The 25,621-nt window shown below is 40.4% G+C and overlaps 1 protein-coding gene across 3 annotated transcripts in view; it reads left to right on the forward strand.

Moving 5' to 3' along the window:
* LOC112553883 (gonadotropin-releasing hormone II receptor-like) overlaps positions 1 to 23,669 on the forward strand; it is a 100,283-nt gene extending 76,614 nt beyond the window's left edge. Inside the window, exons 2-6 of one of the 3 annotated variants that reach the window (XM_025221363.1) lie at positions 11,028 to 11,232; positions 11,918 to 12,037; positions 12,403 to 12,466; positions 13,627 to 13,715; positions 20,628 to 23,669. In XM_025221363.1, the coding sequence (XP_025077148.1) occupies positions 11,028 to 11,232; positions 11,918 to 12,037; positions 12,403 to 12,466; positions 13,627 to 13,715; positions 20,628 to 21,034 (885 nt within the window). In that variant the 3' untranslated portion in view covers positions 21,035 to 23,669. Of the gene's footprint in view, positions 1 to 11,027; positions 11,233 to 11,917; positions 12,038 to 12,402; positions 12,467 to 13,626; positions 13,716 to 19,505 lie in introns of all 3 variants that reach the window. The other 2 variants (XM_025221364.1, XM_025221365.1) reach the window with 2 other exon arrangements.
* Positions 23,670 to 25,621: the final 1,952 nt, after the last annotated feature.

The raw sequence follows: 25,621 nt of genomic DNA on the forward strand, positions 1-25,621 counted from the left end.
TGAGACCCCCCGTGTCCAGTTCTCCCTGGCGGAATCGGAAATAATTATTCTTTCACGAGGCTTCCGGTGACAGCAACTGGAGTGTGGGCGCAAAAACTTGAAGACAATGTTTTGGTCATGTACTTCTTGTTTTCTATGGCAACAGGGAATTAACTGACGGCCAGAAGTGGATCTTTACGCCTACTCTCCAAACTGTTTCCATCTTCTCTCACTATTAATATTTTCTCTCTATCTCTCCTCTTTGCGTTGCTCTCTTCGCCTTTCTCTCTCTCTTTCTCTATATCCTGCAGGCTATTTCTTTTTCACTCTCCCTTTGTTCTCTATATCCCCATTTTCATTATCATCTCTTTGTCAGTCTCTCTCTTATCCGTTCCTTCTTTCTCTCTCTTTCGCCCTTCACTCTCTTCTCTTTCTTTCGCCCCACCCTCCAATTCCGTTTCCTGTGTAGAGAGACTGAGCACTTCCGGTGTGCAAACACACATGCGCCGATACTCTGGTGAAACTATTTCCTTTTTACAGAATTGGCCAAAGCAATGTTTACTTCGTGGTGGCCTTGCATAATTATACCTTGTTTATGACTTTCGACAATCTTGCTTTTTGGTTCGACAGTCTTCATTGTTACAGCACACAAACATCAGTGTGTGTGTGTGTGTGTTTGTTTATGTGTGTGTGTGTGTGTGTGTGTGTGCGTGTGTGTGTGTGTGTGGTGCATATTGTCTTCAATCCCAAGCCTCTGCTGTCAACGAATACCGACTGTTGCTGTAACTGGTTGATGGAGTCTCATTTCTCATTTCCTTCATGAAATGAACCCTAGCAAACTAAGTAACATTCTGCCCACACACCTTTTCTCTTCTTTTTTCCGCTCTCTCTTTCACGCAGCTTGTCATTCTATACTCTTTCTTTCATTATCTCTTTCTGTATTTTTCTTTCTCCCGTCTCTAATTTACCTTTAGCTTTTCCCATCCACGAGGGAATAATTAGGATTTTCGCCATCATCTTATTTTTTATCATCATTGTTGTCATCGTCGTGTCATCGTTATTGCCATTATTCACAGCATCATTATCCCCCTCAGCCTTTTATCCAAGTGTTGACAGCAGCGTGGATGACTTTAAGAGAATAGATGAGACTAAACACCCGAGAATTTCATTGCTTCTGCGACGATTCTCGGACATGTTAGTTGGCCAATAGACTTTGTTATCAACCATGGGCACCGAAGAATTTTAGAGAAAAGGTCGACGAAGACCACGGCACTAACATGTCCAACCAGACCAGATCGTCGCGGTACAATGACCAGACCAGCGGTGCTAAAAGCTTCGAGAGGTTTCCATCGAGTCTCAGACACATTCATCTGTCTTATGTTCACCATCCGATATGCGGAGTACCTCTCTCTGCATTCTTCTGCGATGTAAAGACTTATGATGGTAAGTGTTTACACACGCATGATACATTTCTCTCTGCCAGATACTCACGGGTTGTTACCTTTAGTATTCATGATCAGATAAAGAGAGACTGCAAAGACTTGTCTGTGAGCTTTGAGAGTGGCCGTTAAGAAAGACCGATGTTGTCTTCACCCACACATCGTCGAACTTTCCCGAGTGTGATTTGAGTCCTTCCCAAGATTCGGAAGCAGCTTATTGTAGATAGGGTTGACCTGTGCCATATCCCGAAAATGAAAAAGAGGAACGAGAATAACGTGGGGAAATGAGAATCCATCATCGCCAATGTGTCACAAGGTTAAGGGTTCGATGATGATGATGTAGTAGTACAAGGACATACTCTCGTCTTCCAACTTCAAACTGTTTTCCTCTAGCCTCTCTGACGTCAACGAAATCACTCTTCTTTCTCACCTCAGACGAGCAAAATCTCTTTCATTGTTTCCAGCTGCAGCCCCTTCCTCCTAAAACTTTCTCATTCTTGTGATCACTGAATAATCACTGGAGGACCTTTTTCGCTTAAAGTTTTTTTTTTCTAAACTTATTATTCTTCTTATGTCTTCTTACATCGTCATCCTCTTTGGGCCACTCGTACAATCCTGACACTCATATTCGCCATTCATCTGATAATATACTGTCCTTCCGGTAAGTGCGTCCAAGAGGCTTTCCTCCATATTGTCCACAGAGGATGGTTTGAGCCATATTTTCTAAGACACGATCTTCAATTTTCTGCTTCCAATTTTCTGCCAGCTTGACCTCATATCAAGATTCTTGTTTACTGCCAAGATACTGAGTTTCCAGCGCAAATAAGCAACATCAAAGAGGATTCATGTATTTCTATTACTGTAGAGCCATTCAAAGAATAGAGGGTTCTCGATCGCTCATATTTGATATTTTAATTTTTTATTCAGGACTTATGTCTTCATCGTTTAGATCCGTGAGGTTCTCTTGGAAGTTTGATGAAAAATATAAAATGAAATAACTGTCAGAATTTTTTTTAAGAGAAGGGTAGACAATTTTTAATAATGTTGGGCTGCAATCTTCTACCGAACCAGATCCATTTTGTTGTTCTTTTCAGATTTTTCATCATATGCTAGGGTCCTTGACTTCAAGGAAGTTTACTTTGCTTCTGGAAAACTTCTCCCCAACCCAGCAGCAGTCTTTCACCTTGTTTCACTAAGAAATGTAAAAGATTCTGCTTTCCGCCTTCTGTCCCTTATGTCGTACGCACAGTAAACCACTCCATTGGCCCTGAGGCTACTAATACGTGAGAACTTTACCTTGACTACTAAGTAATCACCAGGTAGAGAAAGATAATGCCCAAACTTGTAGTCTGGAAAGATGACCCCGTAAGTAAGGGGCGTGGTTCTCTCTACTCGCATCTCTGTCCCCGATGTGACATGAAGTATTTTGAGGAATGTTTTTGTAGAGTCCGTGATGCTAGTCCTCAAGCTGTTTCTGTAAACAGAGATTGAAACAGGAGTAAAATGAGATAGGTGGTCCGTAATTATTCGCCCATGGCGGACACAAAGGTTGTTGGTCACAGGAGATGTTATTGACTTGGACTGAAGTGAATCACAACAAGAAACTTGCATAACATGGTCACAAGAAAAAAAAACCAGTTACATTAATATTTTAATTTTAAATGCAATTATTGTAGCATTTGTAAGCACAGATTGAGCTTCTGTACATCTCTCTCTCTCACACACACACACCCACACATTTCCATGAACCTGTTAGCATCCAGACTCCAAGGACAGCTGTCACGTTTACTTGCAGCCAGACCCGAGCGTTTCCAGAAATTCAGAAAGATTTATTGTTGCCATGAGCGATGGAAGCCAAGCTTGTAACACTGTAAACTATTGAAACAACCGTGCACTGCCCAGTCGATGTTGTTGTCCACATGTAGAATGAATCGTTCTGCACGCTGTTCCCTGCCTCCTAGCACGGTGATGAAGTGTGGGATGGCCATGGGATGGGGATTACAGAAACAGCAAAAATACCCGCATCTTCTCTACGGATATACATTTTTATCGTCATAAACAAAATAGGTGTGGGCGGAAACAAAAAACCACTCTCCTGAATAAGTTGAAAGAAAATAATTGTTACTTCGTGGCATTTCGACACCAATCAGCATTGTCAGATCGCATTACACTGCTTTTCAACTGCTCAAATAATGTTTTTGTCTTTTTTTCGTGGTGAGGCACACGATACGGAAATCAATCTCGTTGGGGGTTTCGATGTTTTTTCGGGTTTTAAGACAAGCGGGGGACCTTGTTCTACTTTTGATAAAGGAAAATGAGTCCGTGCGTGACCCGAAGACATGTGCCATTTTTATCTTTATAAATTTAAATTTTGTGTGGGCTTGGATGATGAAGCTAATGTCTCTTTTTATTAAAGAATTGCGGACGGAAGAACGGGGGAAGAAAACAGCAATGGGTAGTATAAGTGGACTTTCCCAAGAAACCATTGCGATTTTATTTATTTTTTATTTTACAGATAGAGGCTAAAATCGCTCTTTGTAATCCGAAATAATCGCTGAGGGCCATTTTTGCTAGTACACTGAAACCACCTTTTGTGAGCTTTTGTAGTGCTTTTTGTTTTGTTTGTGTATGATTTTTTTTTTTTGGTTTGTTTGGTTTTTGTTGTTTTGATGATTTTTCTTGTATTTTGTTTGTTTATTTTTGTCGTTGTTGTTGTTGGATTTTGCTTATTTAGCAGAATTAAATTAAATGACAATTGAGACAACTAAACAAAATCAAGAATTCAAATATTCATGCACTATTTACTAACGAGGCGGGTATTTTCGTAAATACGGAAACTCAATATTGTTGGTGTCGACGTGTTACATCATACAACTATACCAGTTTCAGTTTCCACAAATTTGTCTGCTTTTAATTATTTGTGCTCCATGGTATGGTTAGCACATAAAAAGCTTTTGAAACCCTTCGGCAAGCCATGCTGTCCTGTGACGAGGACGGTGATTTTGCTGCCTTTGTCGTCTGCTTCGTGTCTGCACACCTTCGAGGCAGAGCAAATCTTCCCAACTTCCACAAAAGACTTTTGTAAGTGTACGGGCCAGCCATCCACAACCTTGACACAACCTTCCTTTGACAACCTACCAAAGTCACATGACCAGAAAAGTCACTGATGACCCAATCATCTAAAACTATTAAGCTTTTGTTCCACCCGGCCATCCTTGGAAGGCAATTAATGTGAATTTGCGTGGCAGGTTTGTCAAAGTCTCCGAGGTAATCATTTGTGTTCGCGTGTTATTTTAATAATGTATTGCACCACAGTTTTCTTGCACAACGAAAATGTCTTTTTTTAATGGTTTGCTCCCAAATCGAGCAGCTGCTCACAAAAAGCCCTTCCGCCTCGCTGGTGTTGCCGTTCATTGGCTTGGTTGGTGATGATCTTTATACTTCAAAGGGAGGCGCTGTCGGGAATATTAAAGTCGTGGATAAAGTGGTCAGTGGGGTCCAATATTCGAGATTATCAACCAGCCTTGTAGGTCTTGACAACCCATCTCCCAGCGCTTCAACTGCAATGCTAACACTGAGGTAGCTGACCTTTACTTCATGATTGCAGCCCCTGAGGGTAACTAGGGTCAGTGGTCACATGGATGAGTGACAGCGTGAAGACTGCATGACTGAATGAACGAACGCATGGCTACCTTCTGTTGCCATTGACCACAACCGAATTTTTTTTTCTCTGAATGCTTCATTTTTCACACAAGCGTGCAGACCTCTTCATTGTATGTGATCCATTTACACTTTTTTCCACAATCCCACAAGCACACAAAGCTTTTAGCTTCATCAAAGAGCTTGTCATTTTGGGATGCTGCCGTTGTCACGGAATTCACATAGCTCAGTGATGTGTTAACAACGTTTGACGAGTCCATTGATGTTTTTGGCACTCGTGGGCAGTTGAGCATTCAGTTGTTTGGATGCTCTTGTCTCGGCGGATTTAACGGAAGAGAATCATTTGAAGAATTTTTATACCAGCTTGGACTGCACCCCGTTCACACGTCGTGCTTGAAGGCGCATGCGCGCACCGATGACTGAACATTGGATACAAGGAGCAAGTCACAGAGACCTCAGTTCAGTTCTCTTTCTCTCCCCCTCTACAACTGTCTCTCACTTCATTATCTTTTGTTCCCCCACCCTTAATCTCATTTTGACCATACTGATCTCCTCTTTCTTTTTGAGCAAGTCTGTAAGAACTCTTGCAAGAAGCTGCAGTGCAGCACATCCGTAGGTGCTGCACGACATGGTCCCGGTCTTGATCTGTGGTGAGGCAGCCCCTCCTCCGCCAATTACTATCAGCTAATCGTTAAATATCGATCTTGATACAAACACGAGAGAAGATTACAAAAATCGTCGAGTAACGACATTTCAACGGGAGAGAGGAAAGTATTGGCGATTGAGAGAGTGGATTTCTTTTTTTTTTTTTTTTTTTTTTTTTTCTTTTTTTTTTTTTGCCGGCGGGAGGAGGGATGTGGCGTGTTTTTCGGCAAAAAATATCAACGCCTTACTGGCGAAACCTGCCTGGACGACTGAGAAGCCACAAGGGAGCTAAGCGCAACGCCCAGAGAAGGGGAGATGATTGGGTGCGACTGTCTTGTAAGAGTGGCTTCCCTGTGTTTCCCCAAAGGGCTGTTCTTGTGATGCATCGCTTTCGGTTTACGTCCATGTCTCGTGACGCGAGAGCAAGAGCGCGAAAAAATAAAACAAAAACAAAATATAAAAAAAAAACTGAGTTACTTGCGGGTAAACAATTTGGTGCCAACCGCACTTCCCTGGTGCCGGTAGCAACATTTTTTTTACACTCATTTCTGACCTTTTAAATGGATGGGCAAGCACCCCAACGCAGTTTCAAGTTTAACAGAAGTTGATCGTTTTGTCTGTTCAGCAACTCTGTCTACAATAAAAAAAAGCTTTCACCGACAGAACCAGAACCTTAACTCTAATTCAAATGCTAAAGATAATTCAAACTGACTTTTATGTGCTGCATATATCTTGAGGGAACAGGTTAATACACTCATGCATGCATACACGCTTTAGAAGATGAACAGATAAAACAAAGTTTGTATAGAAAAGAAAACATACAAAAATAAAAATCTATTAAAGATTAAACCTCCAACATTTGCACTAGGAATCGCAAAATTTTACCTACTACACTATATAATGTTATGCCGCCGCCATCATCATCATCGTCGTCGTCGTCGTCGTCGTCGTCGTCGTTGTCTTGAACATCCGTACCATGACTGGAACAAGCTGGTCACCAGTTCAATTGCAATGCTAATATCGTGGGGGACGTGGTTAGACATAGGAGCAAGGCTTTGTGTTCAGCATGGGACAACCAGTCCACTCCTTCACGTTCACCATCCAATTTTTTTTCTCTGTCCACCACTGCGTCTACCTCCTTCCACTGTACCCTGAAGAGCAGTTTTAAGCAGAGTGTCGTGCCGGGTGACATGATGAGACCAGACCAGCTTAAGCCGCTTCACTGTATGGGAAAGGGTTTTCTGGTGTCCCACGGGAGGGGCGACCGCGTTCCCTACACACTCGTCGGTCTTGTGTTTCTTGTAGGAGACTGGGAGCAGTTTTATTGGGCACTTGGTCTCTAAAGCTTGGATTTGTTGTAAATGGACTCCACGTCTCGCAACCGTACAGCACGATGGAGATGTGCGAGATATTCGAGGAGATCAATCTTATGCTGTTTTATCCTTTTCAGTCTGGCCATTGCTGCTGTTGCGATCCTGATGTAAATGTCTACCTTTCAGATGCCACCTTCAGAAAACATGGCGCCCAAGTATTTGAAGCTGTTGACCTGCTCGAGCTGTACTCCGTTCATGTGGATCTTGGCATTGTCTTGTCCGTGGATGTGGACCACGACTTTGTTCTTGTCAGTTTTTATGTCAGGCAAAGATGCAGGTTATGGAAACGAAAGTGTGATGGGTGTAAAGAGTTTCTCATATTTTCACTAGACATCACAAAAGAACAAACTAAATTTTCACATGAGTTGGAAAAGTAGGAAGAACTAGTTTATCTTTCAGACACTCGAAGTTAGTCATCTGCGCATGTTGCTGTCGGCTTCTCAAAAGCTACAAGGAAACAGAATATCTCGATTACCCATTTTTCGGATGATGTGTACCAACGGAAAGAAAAGCACCATAATAAAAGCAGAAATCTGTTCCGTCCCCTCCAAAAATTAACGTTAAACATCGACAGGATCTTCTTATTTTCCTCCTCTCAGCTTTTCTTGACAGGCCTGGAGGCTCGAGATGACAGAAGCTTCTTATAGGGAGGGCTTCGTGGCTCAAACAGGGATTCACAACAGATCGATGTGGTGTCCGTAGAGAAAGTCTGAGCTTTGTGTGGGAGATAACATGACCAGTCTTGGTTTTTGCAAGATGTGCCATTAAACTTAATTTAAATATTTTTCGGAAGGGTACAATGTTTTTCATACGAAATTTAAGACTGAGAACAAAATAAATAAATAAATAACTCAAGAAAAATATTGGAGACAGAAGCACACTAGAAGCACCAACACGCGCACACACACACACAGATGACTACACCAAAGTTTCATGTACCTCTCACTCGTGGTGTAGATATACAGAGTGTACTTACGTTATTTGAAATAGTTCTATCATTGTGTGAGGTTTATACAATTCTAGCTTGTTAAGTACAAAAATAATATTTTAATGTAAAAAAAAATCACACGCATCGTTTCATGAAATTCTGGAATTGCCCTTATTGCCCTTGTGGATTGATAAAACTGTATTGTATTGTAACTTTCATAATAAGTTTGCTAAGTATAGTTCATTTCCGAAAAAGCTTTATGTGACAATCTCTCAAGCTATGCTTTCGTGTTTTCTGGTATATTTTTCTCAAACCCTCATAAACTTTTATATATAGAGAGACCTTCGGGAAAGTTTCTAAATAAACAATAGTAATCTGTCTGAAACTTCCGCAAGTCTCTAACTTTGGCAATTTTGTACATAATTATTTTTTTAAAGATAAATGGAGGCTGTCAAATCGTCTAATTGATGCTGTTGTATGAATGTTTCCATTCAGCATTCTATCATTTGCAAAGCAATTTTCAGCAAGAGGTAAAATTATTCCCAGCAGCCCGTGTAATGACGCGTATATAAGTCTTCAGAAAGCAATGATTATGAAATACTAAAAAAAGAAGACAGTAAATCAGAGGGACTATAAAAGGAAACATTGCAAAAATGTTTTGATCCTTTTTTGTATTTGTCCTCTGGTCAGTACGCTGCCTATAACTGAGTCCGAAAAGGTGAAGAAACAGATAATTTGGGGAGCGGGGGAAAGAAACTTAGATGAAAGTTGCTGGTAGACACCTCAGGTTAAAGTTCAAGTGATTTAAATTCACTTGTTACCACTGCAAGGAGATGCACTGGGTTCGGATCTCGTCTCTGGGACACTGTCAATCTGTTTGCAGGGCCATCTGGATGGGGAGGGGTATGCGTTCGTGCATGGAGAATAGGGATGGGTGAGATGTAAGGAAAGAGGGAATACGAACAATGAGAATAATTTCCCTTTTGACTGGGGTCGTCCTTTCGTGTGTTGGCGTGTGCACTGAATGGATATTTTTTTGTTGTAGATGTTTATTGATGACGTGATATTATACTATGACCATTCATCTCAGCGCAATAAGTGACGTCACACATAGCAACAAGGAGAGAGCGACGTCAGCTGTCGGTCTGAAGACGTTGCTATGGAAATAAGATTAGAAATAATTACGTCATTGCTAAGTTCGAGCTGGGCGGCCCGGTGGCGCAACGGTTAGCGCTGTTAGCGCTTGTCACCAATACAGTGAAGGTTGGCTGCCCTGAGTTCATTTCTCGTCTCGGGCATGCTGTTCTTTCTCTGCACGTGGCATCTGTTTACAGGGCTGGCTGCCCTCCGCCAAGGACGGTCCCAAGCCCGGCTGAAAAAGGAGGAGGGTTGGGCGTAAAAACAAATCCTTGCTACCAAAACATCGACAACAGTTAAGGCTGTAGTCGATGGCCTATGCCCCAGGAGGGGCGAAGGGCCTTAAAAAAAAAAAATAAAATAAGTAAGTTCGAGCTACATCTAGTTCCTTCTGGAACCTTCTACTTATCTGAGCGTGTCTTGTGCCACAGTGACGGTCGTATTAGTGGGACTAGTGAGGCAATGGGTGTCCGGTCACTTAATCCCCAGACACTTCATCCCCGACACTTCATCCCCGACACTTCATCCCCGAGACTTTTAATCCCCAGACACTTCATCCCCAGACACTTCATCCCCGACACTTCATCCCCGACACTCAAGAACTATTTTCATATCATATTGTTGAAGAACATTAAATTTACTAGCTTATATGAACTTTAACTAATGTTGTAGATGTTCAAATGACGTTGAAGTTAATAGCATGATTTGAATTTGAATTTCAATTAAATTTTTCGCTGACTTCATAATTTTTATAGTTAAGGATTTAGTTTAGGGATTAAGTGTCTGGGGATGAAGTGTCTGGGGATTAAAAGTCTAGGGGATGAAGTGTCGGGGATGAAGTGTCTGGGGATTAAGTGACTGGGAACCGAGGCAATGAGATATCAAGTAACTGAATAGGACAGTGCAATACATCTGTTGATAATAAAACTGTTGAGTAGTTATACAACAATATAATGAGTAGCCAAGGTCGGCTTCTAGCCATAGTATCTTGGTAGTCCATTGTCAGAACTTCCTTTGACTGAACTTCCAACTCGTTTGCAAGTTGGATGTTATTTTCTGTCTCTGGAGGACAAGTACACCATCAACAAAGACATTGTTCCCAAAGTTTCTCAGACACTGATACACCTGTGGACTCGTTGCCAGAATTCCGTCTCAACCACTCAAGACCGTCCACCTCCAAGTGTCCCGATTAATGGATGAAGCAGCACAAGCATCAATGGACGGCAAGGAGACTGTAAAGACAGTGAATTTCATGGAAACTCTACATCAACAGTTTGACATTGCTGCCTGCCAGTGTGAGGGCCTTGGTGCATGCAAATGTGACAGAGACATGAAAGTCCCACAAGCCAGTGTCCATTTTTGACGGACCTGACAACCACGCAAAAAATGCAAATCAGCACAGTTGATAGAGAGGCGACAGCAAAGGAAGATTGGATAAAAGAAAGAGAAGATAAAAATCAATTTATGGGGTGGATGCAAGGGATGGTTACATTCAAGCTGTCATCAAGTCAAGAAACTTTATGCCGTCATTTCAGACTAGAAACGAAAACCGAGGCCTGTACTGTCTTCATTGTCTGACAGTGCAAATATTATCTGATCTTTTATTGCAGTTATTAACTATAGAACTTTTGACAAAAAAAGAAACATTATTTTTAATGATTTTGTATGTTTTGTGGCAGATATCTTTGCTATACATTTGTGAACTTAGCATAGCTGTTGTACAAAACCCCAAATGTGTCTGTTGACCTGTTACAATGCATCGGAGGATGCTACACCCTATTGTTCATACCTGGCATAACTGTTACCTCACTGTTCAAACGCTTCTCACCTGCCGTTCATACGTTGTTCACACGCTTCTTGTCGCAGAGCGTCATTTTTCACGTGGAGCGGCATCCGCAGCATCGCTGGTTCAAGCAGTGCGTGACCTTTAACTTCTTTCCATCGCCTATGCACGAGCTGGCCTATAACCTTTTCATCGTCATCGCCCTGTACGGCCTTCCTTTGCTCATCATCACCACCTCCTACAGCCTCATCCTGTGCAAGATCTCAAAAAAGTCCAGACAGAGCAGAAGTGAGTGACAATAGCAACCCATCCCCCACTTGACCTTTTGGCCTTTTGATGAGGACAGCCATTCTTACTCAATAGCTGATGCAACTTATATGTCGGTTTATGTATATATTTAGAGAATATTGTCCACACTCGACATAAAAAAGAAAAAGAAAGAAAAGAAATCTCTGCTGTGTCAGGAAATTTTTTCTTTGTTAGACTTTTTTTTTCAACCTTTCCGTAAACAACACACAAAACTGAAATAACTTGAATAAAAGATCCAGCTTGAAACGCACTTGAGAAAATACTAAAGGAAATTGTGACAGCTTTTTTTAAAATTAATACGAAACTTTTGACACTATAATTATTGCGAAACTTGTTTGCCATGCAGCAATAAAACATCCAGAAATCAATTTCAGTCAGGTTAGCAGATGGTGTCACTCAGAAAACATTTGATATTATTTAACTTAGTTTAAAGTGAAACTTTCAAGCAATTTAAACTTAGTATAAAACTTCCAATTTCATGTTTGGGTTTTTTAAGACTTTTGACAACATGCGAAACATGGATGCTGTTGTGCACAAAGCATCCAAAAACCAGACAAGCAGATGGTGTCTTTAGACAAAAAAAGTGTTTTGAAAGTTTTCGGTACCAAGTCTTTATTTTATACTTGTAGAGGTCAGTCTTATCAAAAGATTATTCTTATTTCAGAGGAAATGTGCAACTTGGAGGACGATTTTCGTCCAAACATGGAAGTCGGTCTACGCAGGTCGGCCCTGGGCAACATAGAGCGAGCACGAATTCGAACCCTGAAGATGACGTTTGTCATCGGTGAGTATTTTGCACACCTCGGTCTTGTCATTGGTTGATGATGTTGTCTTTGAGGCGCATTTGTCTCATATAAAGCAGTCATGTAAACATCTCCACTCAGTTAATGAACTCGCTATCTTTTTTAATAATTTAAACACCATGTGCGTCCCTTTTCCATTTATTTTAAAAGAATCTAGACTTTGCGTGAGGTAATTAATCTGAAAAATACATTTTTTCTTCTTTAATTGTCATTGATTAAAGTGGAAAGACAATATTCTACTTTGTTTATATTTGATCTGACCAGCAAAACAGAGAACTTGTTGACTACATGACGACTCATGAATTAATTTTACTGACAGATTTTTTTCTGTTGGATCAAATTACAGTTGGTGCTTTCATTTTATGCTGGACGCCATACTTTGTGATGTCAGCATGGTACTGGTTTGACAGGTAAGTAATGGCTACGTGTGTGTATATATGCAATCTAGATGGACGAAACCACCAACGTAAACAACAACCAATCAGATCAGGGTAATAAACTCATCCCCTGTACTGAAAGCAAGTCACACAAATACCAAAGAGAGCAAAAGAGAATGGCCTTTCTATAACTGCACTTCATCGCAAGGTACATCCTATTTGAAACGCTTAGGAACATGAGAATCCTTCCAGAAACATTTTTGGCAATGTTGTTTACGAGGAGTCGAGCATTCTGCATCATCTACATTACTGCGGACAATCTTTCATGTGGCGTTGTCTATGATTTAAAGTTTAGTATCTCAGCTACAGAATCCGATAAACGTCCAGCTTATGAAATAGTCTGTGATTATTTACTGCCTGTGGTTGGAAAGGAATCTCTTTTTTCTCATCTTTCTCCTTACCCGTTTTTTGTTTGTTTGCTTGTTTGTTTATTTATTTGTGTGAGTGCGTCTGTGCGTGCGTTCCAGCGTCTATACTTGCAAACCTGCCTGTGTTCTTACGAGAATATTTTCAAAAATAAAGAAAGAATAAAGACAGACTGAAAAACTAATTGACTAGATGAATGAATGAACGACCTGAGCAGGATGGCAGAAGAACATAGACATTTTCATTACATTTGGGGCTGTGCATTTCTTATATATTTGTTTTTTTATGCCAACATGAAAGTGTACCCTAAACCTGTTACTAAACTATGATGTTTTTGGCTCCATTCTCAAAGAATATAAGAAACAAGAAGCATAGAAATGGTAATGTAGCGGTACTGACATCAGAAAATAGAAGATGTTGACTTGTCTGAGATAAAAATAGAAACATTTCATAGGTTTCTTCTGTTGATGTCCTTTTAGTTCGCCGCTGTAGACAGAAATATGAAAGGAATGATGGTCTCGGGAGTCTACGCTGGTTCTTATCCACCTATTAAGTGCCTTTTAATATTACTTATTGTCACCATTATTTTAGCCCAATGAGGTTGTGTCCACAAAAGCTTTCCTAAGATGACGAAGCCGCTACTGTAAGCTGTTTGTACAAGGGGTGGGTGTTTGTGGGTGGAGCAGAAGTCGTAGAGACGGAGTAATTTCTTTTATGTCCAGAGCTTGACAAATAAAATGATAAATGTGATGGGCTTCCCTTTCCAGCGCCTCAGCAACCAAGATTGATCCCAAGATTCAGCGCGGTCTGTTCCTGTTTGCTGTATCCAACTCCTGCATCAACCCAATCGTTTACGGTGAGTGAAGATGTTGTGCTCCTCGTCCTCATCCCTGTCCTCGTGTGCATAGTCGCCAGCCACTAACATTGATGTCGTCTGCTTCCTCTTTTTTATTTGCGATTTTTAAGAAACTTGAGTCATTTTGTAGTTTGGTTTGTTTGTTTGTTTGTTTGTTTGTTTGTTTGTTTGTTTGTTTGTTTGTTTGTTTGTTTGTTTGTTTGTAAAACCGGACAGCTGAATTAATGTTTCCACTGCAGTGAACGTATTAGGCAGTTAGTGCAAATAAAACTAGAATTCCTGACGAGAACAACAAAAATCAAGTTATCTTCTTTGTTTTTAAGAGGAAGGCGTGAGTTCCGTGTTGTAGTGATTCATTCTACTTTACGTGTTTTCGTTGTATTTTATGTCTTTGCTTGTTTCTTTCGTTGTAAGTGAACACCAGCAAATTAAAAAAAACAAACTATGTCCCACCTAATCACTTGGACCTTTTTACCCTGCGTGGATTCTTGATTGTATACATCAGATCCTTGTCGCTGGCTAAATAGAATGCTATTAGGAGAAGACATAAGAGCTGACAGTCCACGCAGATGCCGAGTGATTTACCTCCGAGTCCAGTCCGATGTTTTATTGTTCGCACACCTCTTCAGGTTTTGTCGTTGAATGCAGTTTTCATTTCCTCGAGCAGTTGGTAGTCAGGCCGTGTCTTCTGCCAGAACAACAAGACTGGACGGGTTCAACATCATCAAAGTTCTTGCGCAAGCAGCAGAGGTGCAAGGGAGGAGGGAGATGCTGTGAGAGTAGAGATAATTGAGGAACATGGACGTGCGTGTGTTTGTGGGAAGAAGTATAAACATAAGTTTATAGAGGTGACTGAGGGCTGTTTAGCGTGAGTGCGTGCATGTATGTATGGGAGGAGGTTACATGCGTGTATGTGTGTGTGACAGAGTGAGAGAGAGAGAGAGAAAATGAATAAACAAAACCCATTATAGACAAGTCCATCTGCATGTCAAGGGGATGACAGTATATATAAAAGGATGAGGAGCGTATTAATAAAAAAATCACAACCAAAAAAAGGATGGTGGCACAAAGTACAAAAAGGCAATAAATTGTTATTGTGACACATCCTTATTCATTCGTTCCATTGATTTTTGAAGATAATTAGCAAGTCGATATGTCGTTACTGGATTTTTAATATGGTCTGTCTAAACTGAAATGGGTTTCCATAAAACTTGGGTGAAAGGTATTCTGTTCGTAAATCAGCATACCTCGGAGAGACAAGTACAAAATGGAGTTTTTGATTACAAGAAGGACATTGCATAGAGAGCTGTGGAGTACCTGACTCCGTGGCACTGGAGACTCGGTATCCTAATCTTAATTTGATAAAGGTGTCTCTAAAACCTATATGTGAAATCAGAGAGGTACGAACTAAGCAGAATGTCTATTTAAATGAAGAATAGACAGAAAATTGCGGGCTATCACAGGGCTTATGAAGCCAATCCTGTCGGTAACAGTCTATAAGTGGTAATTTTAATTTTTTAAACAGCATTGTCACATTGTCCACTCCTCAATTTTCCCAAACTACACTAAAATCAAATTTATATATACAGCCAAAGTCAATCTATAGCCAAAGTCGGACAGTTATATACTGTTCCTTTGTTAAATAAGAAAAAGAAAGACATCGAATGGCCTAGACAGCTGTTATCTTGATCGCATTATTCTATTGTTTCTTTTTTATTTCGTTATTTGTTTGGTTTTTTTTTTTCACTAGAGTGCTTTGCCTCGGTGTAAGCTATTTCTAATTTTAGTCTTCTGCTTCTTCTTCCACTCTTCCTTCGTGTTCGATTGAAAACTTAGTTTGGTAATTACTACTTGGCAATGTTGATGTAACCTTGCATCATTTTCCTTTTTCGTGAGCCATGTGGATGTTTGTTATCCTTCGTTCATGCGCTTTCTCGATGTCTTACTAATCTCATCGTGATTAGCTTCTTGTCGGTAGTCTTTTGGTTTGTTATCCACGCTTCTCACAATATTTATTAGTTTATTGGTTGTGCTTAATGATTGCACGGTTCTTCTCCTTTTTCATTTCTTCTATTCAGCCTTGTGTCTGGTCCTGCTAAACTGTAGCTGAAGCTTACCTAGTCTGTATGCTTTTATATATATAACCTCTTTCGTGAATCAAAGTTTGATGTCATCATTCCAATATATATATATATATATCGGGGGAGGGGCGAGGGGAGGAATAACGGGATCAATCCTCGAGTGTTTGCAATACCTGTACAACAAAATCGTCGCAATCAAAGTTTGTCAGTATAGGAATCCTTATCCTAGTTCAACAGAAAAACTCATAAGAAAAATGAAAATAGTACTTGTGTAATTTCTGAAGACTTCACGAGAAATATGTTTTAATTTTTTAATTGCTGTGAAAAATTATAGGAATACTTCAATACATTACTTGAAATAATTATTTGATGATTCGTTTTTCTCAAAATAATACGAATAAATGGTTTTATTTGATTTCAGAAAATATAACCAGAAAACTGTGTTAATGTAGCTTTAGAATAGAAACCTGAGCAAAACAACAGTCCGTTTAAATTTTCAAAAATACTATTTCATTTTGGAAAAAAAATACATTTGTTTTGTCTTGAACTATAGTTCACAGTGAATGGAGCTATCCAGTAAAAAGATGAGAGTAGTGTCCATAACAAAAGCTTCTTCATGTTATTGTTTGATCTTCTTGACATCCCCTTCTGTATCACACTGAGTCTGTGCCAATTTGTTCTGACTGAAAACGACGTCTGTTGTTTACTGTTGTCTTGCTGAAAGAAGATATTTATTTGTTCGTTCGGACGGTCATTCTAGAAGAATAATAGTTCTGCTTAAGTATAGTGTGTTAAAGTGTGCATGCATGTTCTGCCTTTGCTTTTTGCCTCATCGTCGTGTTGATTAATTTGTCATATTTAAGCAACATTACTTACTGTGAATGCATGGATGAAGGAGAAAAAGAGATGAATGTAGCCCATATTTAATTAGAAGCAAAGTTGAAGATGAAACCTGTGTACTTTTGTCTTAGAAAGACATGACCCACTCCTGCACACAAGCTACCTAGGGAATAGATTATACGCGCACTGCGCGCACAGACAGACCACAGACGGTTGGTGAGGTCAACGGATTTTCAGAAACTGGACTGTAGACTAGGCAAACGATTACTAAGTAAAGAGGACATTAAAATATGGCCTGTTTAAAGAATTCAAAGAATTAATTTAACACCGGGAAGTATGAAAGCCACACCGTCAAAAAAGGACAAATATGAAATGGAAGATAAATGAAAGACTAACGGAGGAGGTGCCAAGAGACACAGCAAACTTCAATGAGGAAAAGGGAGAACGGAAAGTTGTTTTATTCTTTAGCTTGTTGGGCGTCGTGAATTACACTTATCTAACGTGTTTCAAATTTTTCAATGTAAATGCAAAGAACAAAATCGTAGTTTTATTCCCTGAAGAGTGAAAACTAGGAACTGATAAGATGCATTCCCACTTTAAACATTTCGTGTGCTGTCCGTTACACGTTATACATTTTTTCTGCCCAACTAAAAACGCATCAAAATTATTTCCCTTCTGCAGGCCTCCCTGGGTCGCTAAACCACTGACCTACCTCTAGATATAGGTCCGTGGCTAAACCTTCACAGTTCTAAACATTTGTTATTCTCCCCCCACCAACATTCACTCTAGTTACACATCACCCTTCGTGCTACGTTTGCTTTTCATCAAACAGACTATATACATATTTCACGGTTCACCGGTCTCACCAGTGACCTCACATCTCCGGTTGTACCGTATCCTAAATCAACCTTTGCAAGAATTCCTTACAGAATCCACTTTTTTCATGATACTATAAAATACGAGAGAGTGACAGAAAACTATTTCGTTTCTCTCCTACCCTCTTCACCTGCCATTACAAGCAGCTTCAGCTCGGTTGACTCTGCGAAGTCCTTTTTCTGCGACCTATGACCTGGCTGTCTGAGACCTTTGACCATTCCATCGCGCTTTGCGCTACCTAGCATCTCGTTACAAAACCCGTCACTGAATTTGTTCCAACATCTTCGTTGTGCACTCAGGTGGAAATAAGAGATGACATACTAAGGTTTGAATTGAGCTGTACTGTAAAACTGTATCGTGTAGAAACCATCACTCCCGGCTCATGTCCACCCACACCCCACACCCCGACCAACACAAATTTTACTCCGTAATCCTTATTTCTTCTCGATTTTGAATAACAGAATAACTGACATGGTCAATCCTCTACTGGTAAAGAATGAAGTCATCTTCTTGCTACTCTCATTGAAAAAAAATTACATTTCTCTTTTCAACATTGTTTGCTACAAAAAAGTTTCCAAATGTTACTTTTTGTCGAGAATTATTACAAAATGACGAGGGCGGGTTAATCAGATTTACAGACTAACTTTTCTTCATATTTATAGCTTTTGAGTCATTATATTGTTTGGATGAACGAGATTTTCCGAAAAGCCAGAAGATACTGTGAAGTTTCGATATCCTATTCAAAGTTCTCGTTGAAGCCAGTAGTTTTATCCAGTCTCATCAATCACATTTTTGAAACATTTTTAACGTCTCCTGACGTTTTACTCCAGCTTTTTTAACTCATCTTTCTGTTTTCTGCATTTTTTCTGTTTTGAACTTTAATTTTTAGTAAAAATGTGGGATGAAAGTTGGACCCTCGAGAACTCGCTGATAGGGGCATGTTACTTTTTTTGTTCAAAGCAGCATTCCATGACACTGAACAAGGATGACTCCTGTCATGTTGAAGTGACTTTTTATGAAAATGCAACATCTTTTCGACCTTCAAGAAATCCGTTATGCAGAGTAAAAACATGAGCTCACGATACTGTGACCATAAACATTTCTTTCCGCCAAAATTCGGTATATTTTTCTCTTTTTTTTTATTTATTTTATTTATTTGTTGTTGTTTTTTTTTGTTTTTTTTTGCCCAAAACGACTCTTGGTGTCTCACTGGTCGAACTTTTTGTTCAAAAGATTTTGAAACAGCCAGAAAGAGTGCTGTACGTAGGGTTTTGCGAATGTTGTTTATTGGATAAGAACATGTCGGCTCTTGCTAAAACCAGAAGAAACCAGAGAAATGTAGTTTCTTTTTTGAATGTCGAGCTGGTCTTGCTTGAGTTTAGTTTTATTTTATTTTTTTGTCTTGTTCTTTTTTGACATTCCTGGTATTCTATAACAAGGGCATAAAGGCTGTGCATTTCTAGCACGTACCTCAAGTATTTGTGTCCCTGTAAATCAGCATCAACTCCCATCCTACGTCCAAGCAATATTTTGTTTTGTTCTCTTCCTTCTTCCTGCTGTTAAGCTCTCCCTGACTTCAGACTTAAAGGCTAACCTGAGTGCAAAAGTATTTCCACTGATTCTGAACATATGATAGGGGAAACTATGTGCCGCTCCCGAAATACAAGTCTTTGAACATCGCAGTTTTCATTTGACCTTTGACAAGAGGTCAAGTCAGAAGAGTCAGTTCGCTGAATGCGAAACATCTTATTAGAATTTCTAGCACTGTCATTATTTAGAATGTTTTTATCTCAAACTTTTTAATTTAAAATGAATTTTTTGCAACAAACAAACGACAGCCAACAGCTAAATTTCATGAGTGACTCGGGTTAGCCTGTAACGAACACTGAGCAGCCCGCCTTCTAGACACGAGTAACTCTATAGTCTGCACTGTTACTTACCTCCCTTTCTGTATGTTGCGGAGTAATGACACAGCGGCGTGTTTTCGTTGCAGGCATGTTTACTACCGCCTTCAGACGAGAGCGCCGCAGGTGGCAGAACTGGCTCAAGCGAAAACTGGGTAGCCGGAACAACCCTTACAGGAGCAACAACGCTTCTTGCTCCATCAGACTGATCTGAAGCTGTCTCGCTTAGCCATCTTGAGAGGAAAGCGTCTCAAGACATTAGCACCGACCACATCCGAATCTTGCTCATACCCGTACAGCGCGCATACCCGCCTCCTCTTTTCCTTCTTGCTGGTCTCCAAGCAACCTTTTCTCTACGTCGTTTGTGAACCCGCCTTCCTACCCGCCTTATCACAACACCTTTCCTTCCCCCAACTCCATCACCACTACCATCACCGTGTTAGCAGTCTTTGTGGGTGTGTATGTGCAAAGGTCTGTCTAATCACATCTCTGTGAACTGAACAAAGTGGCCTTAGATGTGTTCAAATCAAATGCTTCGAAATATCCCATGATCACATGCACTGCGGGAAATATCCCATAATCACTTGCACTCCAGGCACCTCCTCCACCTCTGTTTTTGTCAGTCTCTTGCAAAGTACGATTCATCGAGCAAAGTATTCCTGTCAAAACTGAATCCTCTTCCATCGAAACAAGACCAGGAGAGCTGAGTAGCAGAGGAACTGGCACCCGGATGTCAAAAGTGGGAAACGCTCTCTAGGTTCGCAGATCAAAATAGGGAGCAAAACTTTTGTTGTAAAAGAAACGTGGTCCAAAATGTGGTTTTTGTTGTTAAGTCAAAGAGAGGGTGTGAAATTAAACAATCCTGCAGCTGGTGCAACGAAGGACATTTAGTGTGAGATGTTAGGTTTTTAAAAAACAGTTTCGTTCGATCTGCAGCTGGACTCGTTTTCCCCGAGCCTTACCCGAGGGTATAATCTGATGACTAGGTCATACACGACTAAACCGCGCTAGCCAGTCACTAGACCTGACAACCGAGACCTGGCAGACCCGAGACGTTAATGCAGCACGTGCTGACTGACTTTGTTGACTGGTGATGTATTCCAGGCACCACCAAGTTCAAACGTTCGTGAATGTTGATGATCTATTCCAGGAGTGTTCACCTGCAAGTTCAAACCTTAGTGAATGATGAAGGTGATGATGATGTATTCCAGGCATGTTCACCATCAAGTTCAAACGAGAGCTCGTCCGTTGCTGCTACTGTTTGCACCAGCACTGGCGGCGGCGGGGGTTTGCCGAGCAAGACGGGGGCGCCCACCGCATGGCCCTACTCAACCGCCGCTCCTACCCCACTGCCTCAGAGTCGTCGTGGTCGCACGGCCGTTGCGACCGGCAGAGCCGCACTCCGTCGCAGCCACCCACCGAAGCTTCCGTCGCGGACTCCTCCGTTTACGGCTGCCGATACCCGTGCTACCCCATGCTGGTCGTTGCCGGAGGCAACGCGGGTGGCTCCGAGGTCTCCACCGAGAGTTCGCGGATGTCCCTCTGTTCTCTGACCAAGGAGCCGCCGCCGGATCGGGCCAACATAAACAACTTCGTCAAGGCTGGCTCGAGCAAGTGAGAAGGGAACTTTTTTGTTCGCCCAGTCTTTGTGACTGTTTGCAGCGGTGGAGGAAGTGCACGACCACGTCAAAGTTTTGGGGATGAAATGACGGGAAAAAACTTGGAGAATATACTCATATCAGTACATCTGCTGTGAACAATGTGTTTGCACTGGTGCGCCAGTCTCTAGACATTTTTGGTTGAAGGATGTTTTGTGTGTGTGTGTGTGTGCGTGTGTGTGTGTGTGTGTGTGTGTGCGTGTGCGCGCGTGTGGCGCGGTTTGTAAACGTATCTAAGTAGATAGGTTGTGTGTGTGCTTTTTCACACGAGTGCAGCAGAGAACATTTTGGAACGAGGTTTTCTTCTTAGTACGTGGGTGCTGATAATTCCTTTGACAACCCTGCTAATAACAGTACACACCGTTTTCCTCGTTATCTTTGTTGTTGCATGACCTATTTATGTAAGTCAAGACTGTACTGGAAAAGATGTGATTTTTATATGTCGTTCTGTGTCAAGCTTTCTGAAATATATTTCATTTAAAAAAAAAACACTGTTTACATTTTTCAAATAGAGAATATGTACACTTTCAACGGTTTTTGATCTACCTATTCCCATTAACATGTGACTCAGTTTTCAATAATGAATGCATGAAAGAATGAAAGTGTTAGTCTGTATGAAGCAACATTGTCCTGTTACATGTAACGACTTGGAATTCTGTTTGCCGTGTACCTCCGCCCACCCATCCTTACTCCGCAGGGTACTGTATGCAGCATGTATAAAGCCTTCTGCGAATGTCGCTGTTTGGACTCTGATAATCTTTGAAGATACTCTCCATATCATCGTCGGAAAGAGAAAGAGAAAAACTCCGATTCGAAATGTTACGATAATCCAGAAGCATACTACCCCACCTGCTCAACACACTGCCACATCGACCGCCCTTTAAACAACCTTTAGTCGAACTTTTAAGTGTTGGGTAACTGGCGGATATGTAAAAAAGAAACTATGTTCGTGTTAAGAGTACAAGAGTGCACAATTTTACCAATGTAATGTTGGTCATATCGATGGAGGCATCATGTTTGTCGCTATATGTTTATGTGTTACATAACACGATATTTCTAGTGCAGGTCTAAACAAGGTTTTCTACATCGCCGGCAAGAAAAAATTCTGCTTTTCTTTCGCTGTAGGGAACTCAGTTCTGATATCTTGCTAACCTTCTCCATTTATGCATCAAAATAACCCTTATGTAACTGTAAGTAAACAGTACTCAATAAATCTTATATCGTGAATAAGGTCTTCCTCAACTAAATACTGTCGATATGGTATAAATGAAACTGTGTAAAAAGAACAGAAAGGTCAGTTCAAACTCGCTCATTAAATATTAAATTTTTAAATCGCCAATTATATTTTGGTTAACCTTTTGTTTGACGGATTTAAAGAAACTACAATCGTCATTTCAAACGCTGTCTTGATGTGACAGTTCACCTCCTTATATCAGTACTGTATTTAAAGGCATGTATCCTGGTAAGTACAGTTGTTACTTGCAAAGCAGTTTACCCTTTTGAACAGGTCATTTTTCACACAAACACTACATCGTAATCATTGTCTACTTGATCAGTTGAGATGAAGCAAAACGAGATTCAGACCACTGAATCGAGCAGAAATCTCGAGTTTTCAAACAGTATGTTTGAAGAAAATACATCTGGAAAACAGAAAAAAAAACCAAGGCATCAAAACTACGATGTTTCATTGAAATCATTCAGATCCCCAAACAGATTGGATCTGTAAGACACTGTGATCGTTGCTATAACACTTTGGTTTCATTGCCCAGGAGGCAGATTAACATCTCTCCTGACAAAGATTATTTTTCCATTAACCAAATTTTTGTATTGAGAAAACTTTATTGTAGAGTGAGAATGAATGTTTTTAATTCATCTCTTAACATTTTTCTTGTGCATAGCACTGTACATGTTCCTTACAAATACATTTTGTTGTCTGCACATACTTACCATCATTGTGGCTCATGAACTGAAGGCAACACCCAAATTTAGAGCTTAAACATGGCATGAAACCGTATTAAGTTAATCACTTATTTGAAAATATTCCGACCCGAAGGCGTCAACATGGCTGACGGCATAATTAACTGCACAATTGAAGCTGCTTCATCACAGTGGAAAATAATGCAAGTTTTCTTCAATTGTCCATAAAAGTTATTAGCTGGATTACGAAAATATTGATGCTGAAACAATTTTTATTTACAAAAGCACAAGTGACCTATACTCATTCTTCTGACATCATTGAAGGTGCAGCATTTTTGTGGATGTGTGTGCCTGTAACCGTTACTGAACGAACCCAACTGAACATCTGTAGTTACTTTTGAGTCAGTGAACATGTGTAAATACCCATTGTTTTAACTGGGCACTGATGTGTAAGTTTAATCATCATAGCTTTAACATGATGTAAATTTACTTATACACACGTTATTACTAAGAAAGATGTGACTATAAACATGCCTTCTATTACTTACGTTGTGTTCAAATATTTTCTATTCTCAATGTGATACTATTTATATGTGAGATATTGGTTATGAGTAAAGAAAAAGTTCTTCTCCCGACTTACAGACGACATGTGAACAAAAGGGGGAAACTGAAAATGCACGTGCTTTGTGCGTAGAAATGCTTGTGTATGCACACGTCTGTGTGTTTGTGTGTGTGTGTCCCAGCTTCTGTTTGAAGAAAAGAGAAGTTTAAAAGATTGTGTTGTGTGTGTACGTGCGTGCAGGTATGTGGGTACGTTTGTTTGTGTGTAGGCAAGAGTTTGAGAGACAGAACAGCGTGCCGGACCGCGTACATTCAGACCAATATTATTTCATCAGCCTTGACCCACGCCCGATAATCGTCTCACTGTTCTCCTTGTCAGACTTAACTGATTCCAGAACTGAATGGAATGACATTCCAATTGCCGCTGTAATGGTCCGTCAGGACATTATGTCCGACAAAGCCGTGACCAGGCCTGTAAACTTCTCGAATTAAAAATATCTTACCATCTACTGCTCGCCCACATTGCCAACACTAACTGATTTTTTTTTTTTTTAAATTACCTCTTCTCCAAATATTTATGCTAGCTTGTGAAACATTAGTAGTTTATTCAAAACATTGCACAGCACTGTAATCTTACAGGACTACCGCACAAGCCATTTGTCATTGACCAGAACTTTGTTATGCAGCACAGGGCTGTGTGTAAGATTTGGTAACAAAACTCATCACTCTTGCTGTTGTATTTTTGCAGTGTGTAGACTAAAGGTGAAGAGGAAAAAAACATATCTAGTTTGACCCAAAATACAAGGAATAAAACAAAAAAGAGTCAAACGCAACAGATGTTGAACTGGTGGTGAAGTACACAAAAAATTAACCCATGATCAAAAGTTGCAACTATTTATATTTGTTAATCATTACTGGGGAACATAGGTGATGGTGATTGTGGATGTTGTTTGGTAGTGGTAGTGACATGTCACTAACACATGACAAACGCTTGCTTACTCTTGGCCTATTATGATTTTTCAGGCAGTAGAGGTCTGGATGACTGCATAATCCTCAGTGTGTCTTGCGAAGGGGAAAGATAATCTTTAGCGCTGAAGATAATACTTTTTAATGACGTGTAATAGCCATCGTCAAAAGTACGTTAGAATCTTGCAAGTTTTCTAGATGATAAAACCTGTTTTATAAAAACCAGAAACCCACAAATAACTTCAAAGTTGATAGAACGCAAACTTCAAAAGTCCCGCTGCCCGAGATTATTTTTGTTATTTATTTATGGCAAAGAAGAGATGGTGGAGAGTACCGTCTGACAATCTTCAGGGACGGACACCTGATTTATCAGCAAAAGGTAAAACTGATGGTTGGGCTTCACGTTCCAGACATCATATGATCACTAGTAAAGTGGCTGCTAGGCAACAACCAGCGCTAGGGTAGGAGGAGGGCATGAAATAGGTCTCACACTCACACACACACACACACATGAAAACAAGTTGTTATACAGATAGAATATATAACTTTGAAAAGCTCGCAATATTTAAAGTGAATTTGGCCCTGGTATCCGCGAGGGATTAGTTCATGGACATCTAGAGGATACCAGCATCCAGAGAAGCTCGTCATTTATATTTATAATATATAAAACGCCCTAGTATTTGAAAATGACCTACGCATATTTTGCCGTGTACTTTAAATGATCTCTAGATTATTTAAAATACCTAATAAGAGGTAAATAGTTGTTACACTGTATTGTTTAGGAATGAAGACAAGAGCGCTACTGCTCGGGGTGCAGCAAATTCAAGATTTGTTTGGTTTGGTTGTTTGGCTTTTTTTGGAGGCGGAAAGGGTTTATTTTTGCGGTTAGTTGAATCCTCGAGTTCCAATGGCCAATCTCTTGCATGTGCATTGCATACTTTGAAACAAATGATGCCTTAGACATTTTTGTCACATCCCATAGAGAGCGGCTTTGTCCTCATGAAAAGGATTTGTGGAAAAGGGGGCATTTATACAGTCCAATCTTCGAGGCACAGATCATGATGGGCCACTGCGCAAAGTCTTGTGACAGTGAAGTAGAGGCA

Source organism: Pomacea canaliculata, linkage group LG13 (genome assembly GCF_003073045.1).
Source record: "Pomacea canaliculata isolate SZHN2017 linkage group LG13, ASM307304v1, whole genome shotgun sequence".
NCBI lineage: Eukaryota > Metazoa > Mollusca > Gastropoda > Architaenioglossa > Ampullariidae > Pomacea > Pomacea canaliculata.